At 40.3% G+C, this 15747-nt stretch overlaps 1 protein-coding gene across 1 annotated transcript in view; it reads left to right on the forward strand.

Moving 5' to 3' along the window:
- Positions 1–15496, forward strand: part of UBE2O (ubiquitin conjugating enzyme E2 O) — a 65989-nt gene extending 50493 nt beyond the window's left edge. Inside the window, exons 11-19 of the mRNA XM_029284672.1 lie at positions 1693–1847; positions 2945–3057; positions 4284–4412; positions 7935–8024; positions 9698–10367; positions 10980–11116; positions 11813–12016; positions 13254–13311; positions 14641–15496. Coding sequence (XP_029140505.1) covers positions 1693–1847; positions 2945–3057; positions 4284–4412; positions 7935–8024; positions 9698–10367; positions 10980–11116; positions 11813–12016; positions 13254–13311; positions 14641–15389 — 2305 coding nt within the window. The 3' untranslated portion in view covers positions 15390–15496. The remainder of the gene's footprint in view (positions 1–1692; positions 1848–2944; positions 3058–4283; positions 4413–7934; positions 8025–9697; positions 10368–10979; positions 11117–11812; positions 12017–13253; positions 13312–14640) is intronic.
- The last annotated feature ends 251 nt before the right edge of the window (positions 15497–15747 follow it).

Below are 15747 nucleotides of genomic sequence, written 5' to 3' on the forward strand. Positions count from 1 at the left end.
CCTCATCGCCACTAGGTAGGATCTAACCTGTATCCTTGCCTGTGCTCGATCGGATTCGGTTCGGCTCGCCCTCCAACTGCTCTCTAGGCGTCTTTTCCGGCGCTTCATCTCTCTCAGCTCCTCGGTAAACCAGGGAGCCAGTTGAGATCTGCGCCGGGTCAGAGGCCGCAAAGGCACGACTCGGTCCAATGCTGCGGCATGTATACCTTCCTTAGGGAAGAAAGAGTTAAGCAAAGCATAAAAGCTTTTACATAAAATAATCAGTTGACTCGGTGCTCATTTTGCACTAATCAAACTCCAGTATATTGACATTGATCTCACTGATCACCATCTATATAAATAAAAATGTAAATGTTCGTTTGTTCAAAATCTTAACTCTCCGAAAGTTCTTCACCGATTGCTTTGAAATTTTGACACAACGTTGCATTCGAATACGCGCGTGTTTTTATATACCTACTATTATATACAGTAGATGTCACATCTGTGACAGGTAAAAACATGCTTTTTTGAAAAACAGCGCCATCTGTTGGACGTAAAAGCAAACCAGACAATCTCTATATCTGAACAGACAATGGAACAACAAAAAATATTGTATACCCACAAGCATTGTGAAATTAAACATATTACAAATGTGTGCTTTCTCTTTTCTTTCTTTTCCATTTAACCAGACTGAGCCACAGCAACGCGTGGCTGGGTACAGCTAGTTATTAAAATAATAACCTTTTTGGAAAATCAAGGGAGTTTCTGAAAGGATAATTCTTGGTACCTGGCCCAGTTCAAAATGTTGATCATTTCTTTTAAAGCATTACATACTGAAGCATTTATCAGCTTTGAATTTGTCCAGACTAGAAATAACAGAATAACAGAGTTGAATGGAATCTTGGAGGTCTTCTAGTCCAACCCCCCGCTTAAACAGGAGACTCTATACATCTCTACCCTATAAATCTGGAGAGCCAGATTTAGAGTCTCTACCCCTTGTGAAGTACAGATGGTGTAGACGGCTGTTCTTTGGTAATCCCCATTTTTGTAATTCTCTGCCCCCAAAATTACATGTAACCCCAATCCTCCATGCATTTTGAAAGCAAGTGAGGCTTCTGTGGCTTGGCCTGAGCTGATGGTGAGCACCAGAATAGCATAGTGAAACACCACCTATCAGTTTTGGAAGGATAATGTTGCTTTGTAATTTTTATATTTTCTCTTTACCATCCACTCTGGGGTTAGATAGAAATGAAATGATTCATTGATAATTTCAGGAAAATGGCAGCTCTGTAGTACAACCTTCCCTAATAAAGGCTAGCCCAGGGATAGGCAACCTTGGCTCTTTTATGACTCGTGGACTTCAACTCCCAGAATTCCTGAGCCAACATGGCTGGCTCAGGAATTCTGGGAGTTGAAGTCCACGAGTCATAAAAGAGCCAAGGTTGCCTACCCCTGGGCTAGGCCTTTTGCTCCATTTTTTAGCATAATCTGCATCATGGTGTTCTGGGAGCCCATTTAATCTCTACATTATGTTCAGCTGACCAGCTTTTGCAGCCAAAAGTTTTTCTCTCAAAAGCTACTTTTGTATTAGATCCAGTTTTAAAGTCAATTCTTTATGATGTTTTAAAATGCCACAGTTTTTTTAAAAAAAATATTTATCCTGACTTGCTGTGAGAATTTTCCTTAGTAATTTTCTATCCTTGTTGGAAACAGGGTTGCTGTAGAAGTGGTGACCACGATGACATCAGCAGATGTGATGTGGCAGGATGGCATGGTGGAGAAAAATATTCGTTCCAATGAGCTCTTTCCTGTCCATCATTTGGACAATAATGAGTTTTGCCCTGGGGATTTTGTAGTAGATAAAAGAGGTAATTGGTGAAATGCATTCCCACTGGATAATGTGTTTATTATTAACAATTTAGACATGAATTTTTCAATCCAGATTTTCAAATTGCCAGTAGTATCTCATGCAACTTTTCTTATCCTGATGAAGCCTAGATGAGTTGGCATTCCAGGTTTGTAATATCAGTCAGTCTGAATAATGTTGACTAGGAATTCTGGAAGTTGTAGTCCTAGTTTACATTATCTCTAAAGGTATCATGTGTTCAGCTAACCATTAATTTGTATAGTTTATTCTTTATTTCTTGCCTAACTCCATTTGCTTAGGTTTTAGAGTTGGGAATAAGAGGATGCTTTAATCTATCCACCTTAAGTGCAAGAACCATATGCTTCCTCCTTTATTAAAGAATTAATAAATTCTCCTGCCACTCTAGGTCAGAGAAAGGTGCCATCCAAAGATGCTGTCTAAGACATCCTGAGAACAGTTGTTTTTATATAATTACCTGAATAATTTAAGTTTGGCATATTATAAAGTATATGTGTGTGTGTATCTTATATATTAAACATATGTATTTTCCCTTCAGAACCAATTTTCCTAGAGTAGGTTTAAGCTAGACCAATTTTAAAAAATGAACAAAACATGTTAAAAACAAGTACATTGATTCAAATAATTAAAATTTGTCTGAGGTGAATTTTCATGTTTTTTCCTTGGCGCATCCATTATTTTAAAAGCCATGCTAGCAGATGGCTGCAGACAATACCTTGGAGGAACTTGGAAAACTGAGAAATCCCATGCTGCTTTCTGCTCATTATTGCATAGTGGAAATGTGAACCCATCCCTCTCTAAGCTTGAGCTGGGGCAGGCAGGGGCCCAGCCCTCACAGTTGCACTGGCTCTTCGATTCAGTATAATGGAGCCATCAAGGACAGACACAATTATGGACAAGAACAAGTTTGGTTAGCTGTCAACTAAGGAAGGTTTTTCAATTTTTTTAATTCATCACCAGCAATAAAGTGTAAGTCAAGAAAAAAAAATAGTGAATACTTCTCAAAATAATGGGAGAAACAAAATTACAGTGCACTGTTTTCTCCTACTAGAGTCTGCTTCTTTCTTCAATCCTAAACAGCTCAGAGTTCTCAGGATCCTGGTATGTACGGAGTGGTGCAGTCAGGCGACCATGTTGGTCGCACCTGTGTGGTGAAATGGTTCAAGCTGAGACCGAGTGGAGATGATGTGGAGGTAGGAAGTAAAGGTTGTGTTTGTTTTGTTTTGCTCTGCTCTGCTCTGCTCTGCTCTGCTTTGTTTTGCTTTCTTGTCTTGGCCTCTTCCAATAAAAGTTTGTTTTGCTAAATGGGTATAAAAAATTTTTTTTTTCTGAGTACAATTTCATTCTGAGCTTCGAGGAAAAAGCAGAATGTGTACATAAATGTGCCCAGTATTCTACTAGCTCTGTCGATATTCAGTCTGTTTCCTAAGAGGATCTAGGATTAATTTTCACTGCTGAAATTAAGCTAAGCTAAGTTAAGATTTAACTACAAGAGCCTAACAAAAACTATCCAATTAGCAAAACATTTGGGGAAGAGTGTTATATTTTTGTCCAGGCTCAAAATGGCATAAAGTCAGCTGGGTGACCTTGAGCCAGACACTTTATCAGCCCTAGGAAAGAGGGAAGGGCAAACCTCTTCTGAAAAACCCGGCCAAGAAAACTGCAGTCCAGGCAGTCATCAGGACTTAAAACTGATTCAAAGGCATAATCATCATTATCAAAGTTTGTATTTAGACAATCTTAAATGTGCATAAAATTCAGTCTGGAAGAGAATACAGCTCTGAATTAATGTATGTAGATGATGCTTATAACACAGTATACTTATAGGTTCTCAGACAATACAAATCCGTGTAGAGAGCCCTGCCAGACATCTTCAGAATCAATATTGAGCAGTAACGTGCTAGGATCAGTGTTTCTCAACCTTGACAATTTTAAGGCATGTGGACTTCAACTCCCAGAATTCCACAGCCAGCATTGCTGGCTGTGGAATTCTGGGAGTTGAAGTCCACATGCCTTAAAATTGTCAAGGTTGAGAAACACTATGCTAGGTAAATATGTTACATGCAGTATGTCTGTGTTCAGCTGTTAAGTGCCTGAGGTCAAAAGCTTCCCTCTTGTTTTCTGATAGCTCAGTATAAACTATGCATAAGCTTTGTGTCCTTTTTGAGGGAATACATTTGGCAACTGGTATCCCCCCCCCCCAAAAAAGGAGGTGACTGGCACTGTCAAATGAGCTCTTTTCAATGCCACTCACATTCTGAGATGGCAGATTTAGGAGTGGTTAAAGACTCTTAAGTATTATGCAGGTCACTACATAACAGCAGCACATGAAAAAGGAACACAGGGTTGAATCATGAGATTTTGAACTTTTGAGACTCTGTGCGTGGACCGGTCTTTATCTCTGTGTGATGTTTTCCAGCTGGTTGGGGAGGAGGAGGATGTTAGTGTGTATGACATTGCTGATCACCCAGACTTCCGCTTCCGCACAACTGATTTTGTAATCCGCATTGGCAATGCCGAGGACGGTGCTTCGATTGGTGAAAATGAGGTGAGTGGTAAAGAATGTTATTGGCACAATTTGTGAGAACCATGACCTAAAAAAAGTGGGACGTTGGGCCAGATATCTGTTTTCAGTCTTCTGCTTTGAACTAAAAGGCATTTGGGCTTTCATCTAAATCAGTGGTTCTCAACCTGTGGGTCGGGACCCCATTTGGGGTCAATCGACCATTTCACGGGGGTCGCCAAGCAAGGCTGTCTGCCATTTTTTTTGTCCGCCATTTTTTCCCCTTTTCCGGCGGGTGCCTTACCTCCCTTGGGCTGGGCCAGCTGGTGGTCGGCCTACTCCGTCTCTGCCGCTTGCCAGCTACGCCTCGGCCGGCGCAGAGGCGGAACCACGCATGCGCAGCGCTCCCGGGCAGGGAAAGTCCTCAACTTACGACCGGTTGGGTAGTCCTCGACTTATGACCGGTTTAGTCCTCGACTTACGACCGGTTTAGTCCTTGACTTACGACCGGTTTAGTCCTCAACTTACGACCGGTTGGGGTCGCGGCATTAAAAAGGTTGAGAACCACTGATCTAAATGCTTTTTTAGTGGAAATGGATGCTGTGTGCTTTATACAAAAGAATCTCTTCACATAAATCCCTAGAAAAGAGTTCTTACTGTTGTAGCAGAATCAAATGCTGATTACAACCAAAAGAAAGTCAAATAGCTGCAAAATGTTAAATTTTTTATACTGTTTGAGCAACAAGCCCAACAGACCAGTTTTATTTTTGTAATTACTTTCTTTAGTAACAAAACTGTACTGAAGGTTTCATATTAATAGTAATGAAGGCTTCGGCTATAATTTTCTATTGGACAACTTTTTAAAATCTGATTTCTGGTCGAATGTGTAGCCCAACTAGGTTTATACACAAAATAGTAATTGTGTTTAAATTTGGAACATTTATCCTGAGTTTTGGAAGTGCTACTGAACTGTGCGAGGTGGCCTCTTATCATTCAGTAGCTATCCAGATTTTGGCTGAAGCAACATTCAGGGGGTCCTGAGGAACTGTACGAAAAGGCTGATGCACAACATTTCTTCTCGTCTCCTCTTCTGAATTGCCATTCTGTGCCACCAGTCTTCCCACTCCTTTCCTTCCTTCCCTGCCTTTACCTTTGGCTTCAGGTATGGTATATTCAGCCAGAACTTTGCCTGTCCAATATTCCCAGCTATTTCCTTCCTTGTTAGACAGCCTACACATGCCAGGTGTCCATGACTTTCTCCCACTCTCTTTTTCCTCCAAAATACTTCTGGTTAGAATACATGTTTGGTCTTGGCATGGATCATCTGAAGCCTTTGTTCACATTCCTACATTCCTTCAATCAAAGGTGAATTGGGCAGATTCTATGTCTGCTTTCTATTAAAGCTGGAAACTTAAGAACTGCAAGGCTTAAATCTCAATTTCTAAACCATCACTAGGTGGCAAGCTTACAAAGCAAGAGTACAGAGAAGAGCAACAAAGATGATTAGGGGACTGGAGGTTAAAACATATAAGGAATGGTTGCTGGAATTGGGTATGTCTAGTTTAATGAAGAGAAGGATGAGGGGGGACATGATAGCAGTGTTCCAATATCTCAGGGGCTGCCACAAAGAAGAGGGAGTCAAGCTATTCTCCAAGGCACCTGAAGGCAGGACAAGAAGCAACGGATGGAAACTAATCAAGGAGAGAAGCAACCTAGAACTAAGGAGAAACTTCCTCACAGTTAGAACAATTAACCAGTGGAACAACCTGCCTCCAGAAGTTGTGAATGCTCCAACACTGGACATTTTTAAGAAGAGACTGAACAACCATTTGTCTGAAATGGTATAGGGTTTCCTGCCTGAGCAGGGGGTTGGACTAAAAGACCTCCAAGGTCCCTTCCAACTCTATTATTATTATTGTTATTGTTGTTATTGTTATTTCAAATATTGTACAATAGTCGAAATTTATTTTCTTCCAAAGGGAGGCATAATTGTGACAGTGGAAAGGATTTTTAAAGGTACTCTCCACTGCCTTTGAAATTAATTTAGAAAGCATGCTGTACATGAAATCTTCCTAGTAGTAATGGTTATGGTGGCTGTTGCAGTCTTAATTCCTCTGGTTGTACTATATTCTTGGTCCTGTTTATCATTTACCTGGAAAAGGCAATAATTATTATTCCAGAAGTTAGAGACAAGGTTATCTGCCTGTCTAGATTCCCTTTTTAGGGGACCATTTTCCTCTTGAGTAGGTGTGCTGCTCACATTTTCAATTTCCCAAGAGAAATACTTTCTTCTTAAATGTCTCAAAGAGAGGGGGTTTTCCCCAACCTGGCTAGCTATCATTGGTACATTGCATAGCTGAGCTATAGAAAAGGGACTATCTCCTTAGGGCAGGGGTCCCCAACCCCAGTCCGTGGACTGGTAATGGGCCGTGGCATTCCAGCAACCAGTCCACACAAACAAGCAAAGCCTCATCCGTGGGATGCAGGCAGCATACAAAATCACACACCCTCCGGTCCATGGAAAAACCTCTCTCCACGGAACCGGTCCCTGGTGCCCAAAAGGTTGGGGACCTCAGCCTTAGGGGACTTCAACCCAGGATGGAAATGCTTTATACTGTCCTACCCACCTACCCACTCTCCCAGTCATGTACACATGTGCAGAGAGGAGGTAAGCTTTGTAACATGGCAATAACCTTTCTGCTATTTTTAATTGGAGGCCAGTATTGAAAGATAAAATTGAATGACAAAGGTGGGAAATTATTTGAAACCAACTACCAAAGGGAAATAATATGTGCGGTATGGGAGAATGCAGAATTATAGGGAATGAAAGTTAACTATCCTTGTCAATGATCACTTTTTTGGTGCAATGTAATCACACTACAAGGGTAAATCTCCAGCTCAAAGATCCTACATTCTTAATGCCAGATCAGCATCTGGCAATAAGCATCCATCGTGTAGTGTTTGTTTCAGGTTAACTTTGTTGACCCAGTCTGTTTCTTTCTTTTTGCTCTGTCTACCTGTTTGCCCTGTGGTAAAACTGGGAAGGGGAACAGGGAACATCCTGTTGGAATTTGTCTTGATAATTAGAAACTCCATACGCCCCTCAATAGTTGTGCTCTTGTTCAAATTCTTATAGATTTCTGTAAAGATATGGCAGCCCTTAGGGCAGTGTTTCTCAACCTTGACAATTTTAAGGCATGTGGACTTCAACTCCCAGAATTCCACAGCCAGCATTGCTGGCTGTGGAATTCTGGGAGTTGAAGTCCACATGCCTTAAAATTGTCAAGGTTGAGAAACACTGCCCTAGGGGAACAAAGCATTGGAACTGAGAGGCTTTGGGCCTGATTTAGCAAACCTTTCTTAATTTTAAAATAGGCCTCGTTACCTAGCCATTTGAATTGATGTAAGGATGATATTAGTATTTGTGCTTTTGTTAAGTTTAATGACATAGCTTTAAACATTACATTTTTATTGTGTGCTCATCTACCTTGATTACCTTACTTGGATGGTTATAAAAGGGTAGGGTGTAGATTATAAAATAAATAATGGATGCTTTTGTTTTTTTAGCCCTCTGTTGGACAGGTGGCCCGAGTGGATTTCAGCAGTAAAGTAGAAGTTGTATGGGCAGATAATTCCAGGACAATTGTTCTGCCACAGGTAAATAATAAGCTGCTTCCAGTTGATGCAAAATGTTAGTTACCTCCTTTTTATTAAGTAGCTTCCATGTATTGGTGTTTTCTAGAATATATGAGAAATTGCTCTCTTAGTTCATTAAACTAGTTCTATTGGCATCTCAGTAACAATGGGTAATAGAAGCAGTTTTCTCTGATTTTGCTGCTGTGATTTTTTTTTTTTAGTAATCAAATCTTACTTTCCCAGGATTTTAGGCTATTATATAGTTGCTTTATGCTTGGAATCTAAATGTGGCCTATTATTTTGAAAGAAGTTTAATGCAGTCTTTAAGGCCTATAATAAATATATCTTTTAAGGAACTCCTGCATTTGTCTCAAAAACAAAATTAATGACATTAACTTAATATATTATATTAAAATATTGTATTTTGCCTCTGTCTTTTTGTTTCAGTATAGCACAGAAGCTATTGAAACACAAGTAAAGGGCCTGCTCTTGCTTCAGAACCCTACTAAAATAAATACAACATTCAAGGCTTCCTTTTCTTAAATAGAGCAGTTCCCCTTTAATTATAGTCCAGTGCCGGAACTGTGGCTATGTGATACAAAGCCCTCTGGTATATCCCATCCTGCTCTTGTCACACATGATCATATCACACGGAGGAACCTTCTGTGAAGGCAGGCTGTCTGTGCAATTCTGCATTATAAATATGTTTTATATAAAATGTTTTCCCTGTTTCCATGGCTCTATTTGTATTATAGAATAAATGTCATAATCCTATATAAACCTGTATGCTGAAGGATATATGTACATTTTTATTTTATATATATATATATATATATATATATATATATATATATATATATATATATACACACATACATACACACACACACACACACACACACACACACACACATATATATATATTGCATTTTATCAAAATCTATTGAGCTTTGAAAGTGGGAGAGTGGGTGTATGATAGCCTGAAGGACATTACAAAGAAAATGCAGAAAAATGCCAGAAAGATCATGATTCCTTTAAAAAAATCAGGGACATTAACTCCTTATGTTCTGTAATGGTGAGGTAAGGAACTGAAGATTATTCAGATTGACTGTTACTGACAGAGCAATGTCTGAGAAAAAGGTAACTGACGTTTTGGATTAATTCAGGGATTTCCGTCTCTTAGTTGTCTTATAAAACATGCAGCTTAGCAGAAATAGCAAGGGTGAAGTTAAATAGCATAAAGGTAATTAAGATAACACAGCTATCTTGGGGACTTTAATCTAAAAAGATAATCCATATTGCTCTCTGATCTGTTGCAAGCTCTCAGCACCGGTTAGCCTCTTTTCAAATAACTACAACAAACCCAGGATCCCCTTTAATTCCAGAGATAAATGCTGATTAAGCATTCCACATTTATGAATTGTGTAGGGTCTGCTTCCCAGTGGGAGTTCAACCTTTGAGGTATTCCATGAATGGAGAAATGTCTGTTAGTTTAAAAGATTTATTTATTTAAAGAATTTATTTATTTGAAAAAATGAATATAGTAGCCCACCTTAAGGAACTCTGGGTTTGCAATTAATGTGGCTGATCCCTTTTGAATATAGGAAAATCAGACTACGGTATCATGAAATAAAATGGATTGTGTGCTTTGCCATGTGCTGAGACTCTTCCTCTCTTGTCATTCTGCCTTCTAGCACTTGTACAATATAGAATCTGAAATGGATGAGGAGACAGACCTTGATTCCATAGATGGTAGCACTAGTGGTGCTTCTTCAGATGAATGGGAGGATGAGAGCGATAGCTGGGAGACAGATAATGGCCTCATGGAAGATGACCATACAAAAATTGAAGAAGTTGAACCTGAGGAACTACCTGTGGAAGAGGTGAAAAAGGTAGAGGAACAAGTACAAGGTGCTGTGGCAATGGCTGTGGCTGATCTAACAACAGATAAGTCAGGCAAGGAAGCCACCCCAAAGAGTTTCCGAGAGTTGAAGGAGGCCATCAAGATCTTGGAAAGCTTGAAGAATATGACAGTTGAACAACTGCTGACAGGCTACCCAACCTCTCCCACAGTTGAACCAGAAAAGCCTACTCGGGAAAAGAAGTTTCTAGATGATATAAAGAAGCTGCAGGAGAATCTGAAGAAAACCCTGGACAACGTAGCTATTGTTGAAGAAGAAAAGATGGAGGCAATGGCAGAGGCAGAGAAGAAAGAAGAGAGAGAAATTCAGACACAGACGCAGACAGTGGCATCAGAATGGCCCAGTGAAACCCCAGTGCTTTGTCAACAGAGTGGAGGCAAGCCTGGTGTTACCTTCACCAGTGCCAAGGGGGAAGTCTTCTCGGTGTTGGAGTGTGCTCCAGGTCAGTTTTAAAAGTGGGGCTAAGGATAGGCCTTAGGGACATTCTAATAATAATGCAATCTATTAGCTCCACTCAGCCTGGCCTGTATCCGGGAAATTGAAGTCCCATCAATTTCTGGAAAGCCCTAAATTTGTAATTCTGTTTTATTGGGACCAGTGTTTGAAAGTAAGTTACAGTGCCCCCCCTTTCTTTCTAAACATATGCGCCAGGTATAAAATATAACATTAAATCTATATCTGGACTCTTATTCTTGACCTTTCTCTCGAATTTTTCTCTCTATATCTCTCTTCTTGTAACTTTATCTGGTCTTATATGGAGCAGTGACTTGCATTCAGTCCAACAATCTTTGATAGTGATCCCTGACCAGGCTACACAGTGTATTTTAATACAAGCATCATTTCAGCAGTCTGACAATATTTGTTAATAATTACCTTATTTTTTTATAACTTTAGTGCTAGTTTCCAGTTACAAGAATAGCATATCAGAGTTATTTTTTGTCTATCTTACTAACCCTATTATATAAGTTTCAAGCAAATGTTAGGAGCAAAGGAGAATGTGAAAATTTCGGTAATCTGCTACCCCATTTTATGTATTTATTTATTGCCCCATTAGATAGCCATGCCTTTAAGAAAATGGAGTTTCAGCCTCCAGAAGCCAAGAAATTTTTCAGCACAGTGAGGAAAGAAATGGCTCTGTTAGCAACTTCATTGCCAGATGGTATCATGGTCAAAACATTTGAAGACAGAATGGTAAGTCATGTATACCTTTGTATATGAACTTCATTGTCCATAAAGAAAGGTATTCCTAGATACAATTTTCTAAAAAATTCTAAAAAGAATGATATTTCTGTGCATCTAAGGTATTTCTTAATGAAAAAAGTTGGGTTTTTTACACCAACAAGAAAAAAAAATCCCCAATTCATTTTATCTGTTAGCAGATAATTAAAACTAAGAGCTACATTTGTTCTGTATTTTCCTCAAGATTGTAAATAAACACCTGAGTGTATATATATATATGAGTGGAAGGAGTTAATCGAATAACTTTACCAATATAATGTTAACATTGCTTGGTAGATGGCTATTAAATGTAGCAGAACTTAATCGTTTATTGAATGTTTAGTCTACGCAAGAGAGTACATATTCTCAGTTTGCATAACAGTAGTATTTTTATTTGGTATGGGCTAATATTTCTGTGTTACTCAGCAAATGTGGAACAGACCAACTTAGTAGAACAGAAATTTTTGTTGAGAGCCTTTTCTGAACATTTAGTCAAAGTACAGTCTGCCATGAATTATTGGGGTGTATTCTAAGCATGTTGATGCCCGATAGAAACCAAACAGGATGCTTATGTGCATTTTCTTAATAGCATTGGATATAACATTTTTTAGTTAGATCTGGCTCCTCTTTATGGATTATTGCATGGACTTACACATAGCCTCTCCACAGGATCTCTTTTCAGCACTAGTCAAAGGACCTACGCGCACACCGTACGAAGATGGCCTCTTTTTATTTGACATCCAACTCCCCAATATCTATCCAGCTGTGCCCCCACTCTTCCGTTACCTCTCCCAGTGCAGTGGCAGACTGAATCCCAATTTGTATGACAATGGAAAGGTTTGCGTAAGCCTTCTGGGCACATGGATAGGCAAGGTAAAACTGCTGCTGACTTTTTCTATAGTACTCTTGATCTGGGTTATTCAGTGTCATAAACTGCACGCAATTGCAGTGCTTTCTTTAATGGTTTGACTCAAACAGCAAGGCTGGCTTACTGTGTCTGCTGTTCAAAGATACTGTTCTAATCCACAGTATTATCCAACTATATGGTGTGCACGGTTTGTCTCTAGCTACCAACTGTTAAAAATAACCTATTGCAGAACCCACACATTTGGAATCTAGTTCTCATAGTGGTCTCTATTTTGGTTCAGACACAATATAAACCGAATGTAGCAAATGAAACTAATATCTATTGTTAGAATTTCTTTCAACTCATTTCAGAGTTCTTTTCTTCAGAAATGGTCTTCTCTCCACCCACTCCCTCATAAAAATTGTATGGATACTTACCACCCAACTCTGTTCCCATAATACAAAATTGTATTAAAATATATTCTATGTGTGTTCCTTATAGCACAGTGGTGGCGAACCTATGGCACGGGTGCCAGAGGCGGCACTTGGAGCCCTCTCTGTGGGCACACATGCCATTGCCCCAGCCTTGCCTCCGCCCGCGACCCCCTCCTCACCAGCAGCCTCCCTGGAGGAGAGTCGCCCTGAGCGTGGCCCACACGGAGCAGTGCAGCCAAGGACATGGCAGCCAGGCAGCGAAGACAAGACTCTGCCCTCACGCCCCAATGCGCAGTTGATGCTGCAGGGCGTGGGCAGAGGGCGTGGCCGCTATTGCGCTGCTGGATTGTCTGGGCGATCTGTGTTGGGCCCTGGAGGTAGTGAGTGGCCCTGCGGGCAGGCAGGGTGAGGCGGAGCAGGGGCGGGGCAGGCGGTGGAGCAGGGGCGGGGCCAGTTTTGGGGCACTCGGTCTCTAAAAGGTTCGCCATCACTGTTATAGCACTTTCATTTTTATTACTGGTTTTCCAGTTGGATTAATATTCATTTGTTTTTCAATGGGCATTACAAATATAAAAGAACCCTATCTTACAGTACATTATTTTTTTTATTAGAGATGTAAAGAAAGGTATCCTATCCTTGCCCCCAAAATTTGTTTTACCCAGAGTTTCTAGACACAAAAACATTCACATCATTCATATGAACAGTAATGTTGTGGTAGGAATGGAAGTCAGCCGAACATGGATCATTCCAAAGGCCTTGTTCTTAAAAGTTGCTGTGACTGTAGTCCTTGCTGTTGAATTAACTGCTTGCTGTTATTTGACTATTCCAGGGCACAGAGAGGTGGACCAGTAAATCTAGCCTTCTCCAGGTGCTCATCTCAATCCAAGGTAAATTCCAGTAAAACGGTAGAAGGAAAGATCAGGTCAAAACTTCCTGCAGTAGACAGAAAAATGTTTTTTTGTGGCTGGCCAGGCTGTGGGTTGTTTTCCTTGTCCAGTAACAATGATGTCCATGGCTATTTATTTCATGCCCTAAAAAGCAAAGCCACAGCCACCAGTGGGATAGTTGCCAATATGGAGAATTAACTGCAGATAGCTTGTGAGCTTGTGGTTAAAAACAAAGAAATGCCAAGCTGATATGCATGGTGCTTTTTTTTTTCTTTTTTGTTATTCATGGATGCTCCATCATTGCCATTCTTGGCAGCTATCCAGCGCACTTTTGTAAAAAGCAGTGCAACAGTTACCTGTAATCAAGAACCCTAGAACTTTGTTGCAAGGAGCAGACTGGAACAGTGAAACAACTTTTGCATATGTTATAAATCTTCTGAGATTATTATGTTTAGAAAACAGTAAGCCTGTTTCTCATGAACTGTGCAGTGGTTTATCCATGTATATGATGTATATGATATGTCTCCTTGTAGATCTGCTAGATTGTAACAGTATCTCCAAACAAGTTAGGGGATATTGGGTTTTTTAAAAAAGGCAGTTTCTCATATTAACAGGTTGTCTAAATTACTTACTTTTGCTTAACAATAGGAGGCAGGAATAATCTGAACATCTGACTTGATATAAAGAGAACCTATACAAAAAATAGGGCAATAGGGCCTTTTCTTAGAAGTACTTTGAAAAAGTAAAAGCAAGAAAGCATTAGTCCAAAACTTAATGACCTTCATATTAAAATAGCCTTTTCAAAAAGCATTTGGAGTTCTCTCCTTCTATATTTCTCTTCATTGAATTTTTTTTCTCCTCCAATGTCTCCAAAAAGGGAACTTTCTGTCATTTTCCAAAATCTTGAAGAGATTGTATTGTAATGGCTTTTCATCAAATGCTTCCATGGTTGAGTTCAACTTCACAAAATAATAGAACCCAGCAAATTGGGATTAATAATTCAAATTTGGAACAATTGCGCTTTAAATGAAGATTATTTTGATTTCCAACCCTAAATAAAAAAATATCTTAGTAGACTGAAACATATGGTTTTCCAAAATAGAGAGTATTTGCTTCTCACATTTATCTTAAATTCCAGTACGTTCATTGTCCTGATGCATTTGTATATTCTGTTTCTTTCCAAACTGTATATTATATACATGTTAAGTAAAACATGTTCCATCAGCATGCATGTACGTTTCCAAATTATACATGTACTAAATATCTTATTTCTCCCGCTATTTTCTACCTTCCTTTTTCCCCTTCCCACTTTTATTTTTTTACTACTAGGGCTTATCCTAGTCAATGAGCCTTATTACAATGAGGCTGGTTTTGACAGTGACCGGGGCTTACAAGAGGGCTATGAAAACAGCCGATGCTACAATGAAATGGCTTTGATCCGTGTGGTGCAGTCAATGATGCAACTACTGCGCAAGCCCGTAGAAGTCTTTGAGCAGGAGATCTATGAGCATTTCTGCTGCAATGGTTGGCGCCTGATCCACCGTATTGAGTCCTGGGTGGAGACCAATGAACTGGTGGAGAGGAGCCATGATCACGCCAGTCTGGCAGAGTCTTCCTTTACACATTCAGCGGGAGGCATTCTGGCCGAGAGTCCTGTAGACAGTATGGGGCCATTGGGAGAGCAAGAGTTAGGGGCTGCAGGAGCAGCCAGCCAACTCTCTGATGGCAAGGAGGAGCTGGAAGACTCCGGTTGTGGAATGTCAACGGTGGCTGCTAGTGACACCCATCAGTGTTCAGACTCTGAGAGCATGGGCCAGGCCAGAGAAGCACATTTTGCCAGAGACATAACAGATGAGGGTAAAGCCGCTCAGGACTCTGCTGCTCAGCCAAGTGTGAAACCAAAGAAAAGGAGAAAGAGCTACAGGAGCTTTCTCCCGGAGAGGAGTGGCTACCCTGATATTGGGTTCCCCCTCTTTCCATTGTCTAAAGGGTTCATAAAAAGCATCCGTGGTGTCTTGCAGCTGTACCGGGCTGCCTTAGTAGAGGCTAGTATCCCTGAGTGGACAGAAGATAAATAATAATAAAAAATCAAGTTAGGGACAGACAGGCACACAGAAAGATAGGGGGACACAGGGAGGAAGAACCTAGCAAAAGTTGTTAACAATAAATAGACTGTCTCACTGCACTCCTTCCTCCTTGGCTTGGTTTGTTATAGAGAAGCAGAATTTCCATAACTCATTTCAGGCTGTCTTTTTAATCACATTCCAGATGCACAGGATGATTGAGCACACACACACACACAATCACTTCCCTCCACCCACCCCCCCATCCCTTCTCACACAAATGAGCCCTTGGGGCTTGATTCTGTGAAGAGAGGTGCTGTGGTCTTTCCATTTCAGAACTTTAGTGAAGTTGGGATTGGATCTTTCAGCTCCT

The sequence above is a fragment of the Protobothrops mucrosquamatus genome, unplaced genomic scaffold, assembly GCF_001527695.2.
Source record: "Protobothrops mucrosquamatus isolate PMUCROS unplaced genomic scaffold, P.Mucros_1.0 scaffold815, whole genome shotgun sequence".
Classification (NCBI taxonomy): Eukaryota; Metazoa; Chordata; class Lepidosauria; order Squamata; family Viperidae; genus Protobothrops; species Protobothrops mucrosquamatus.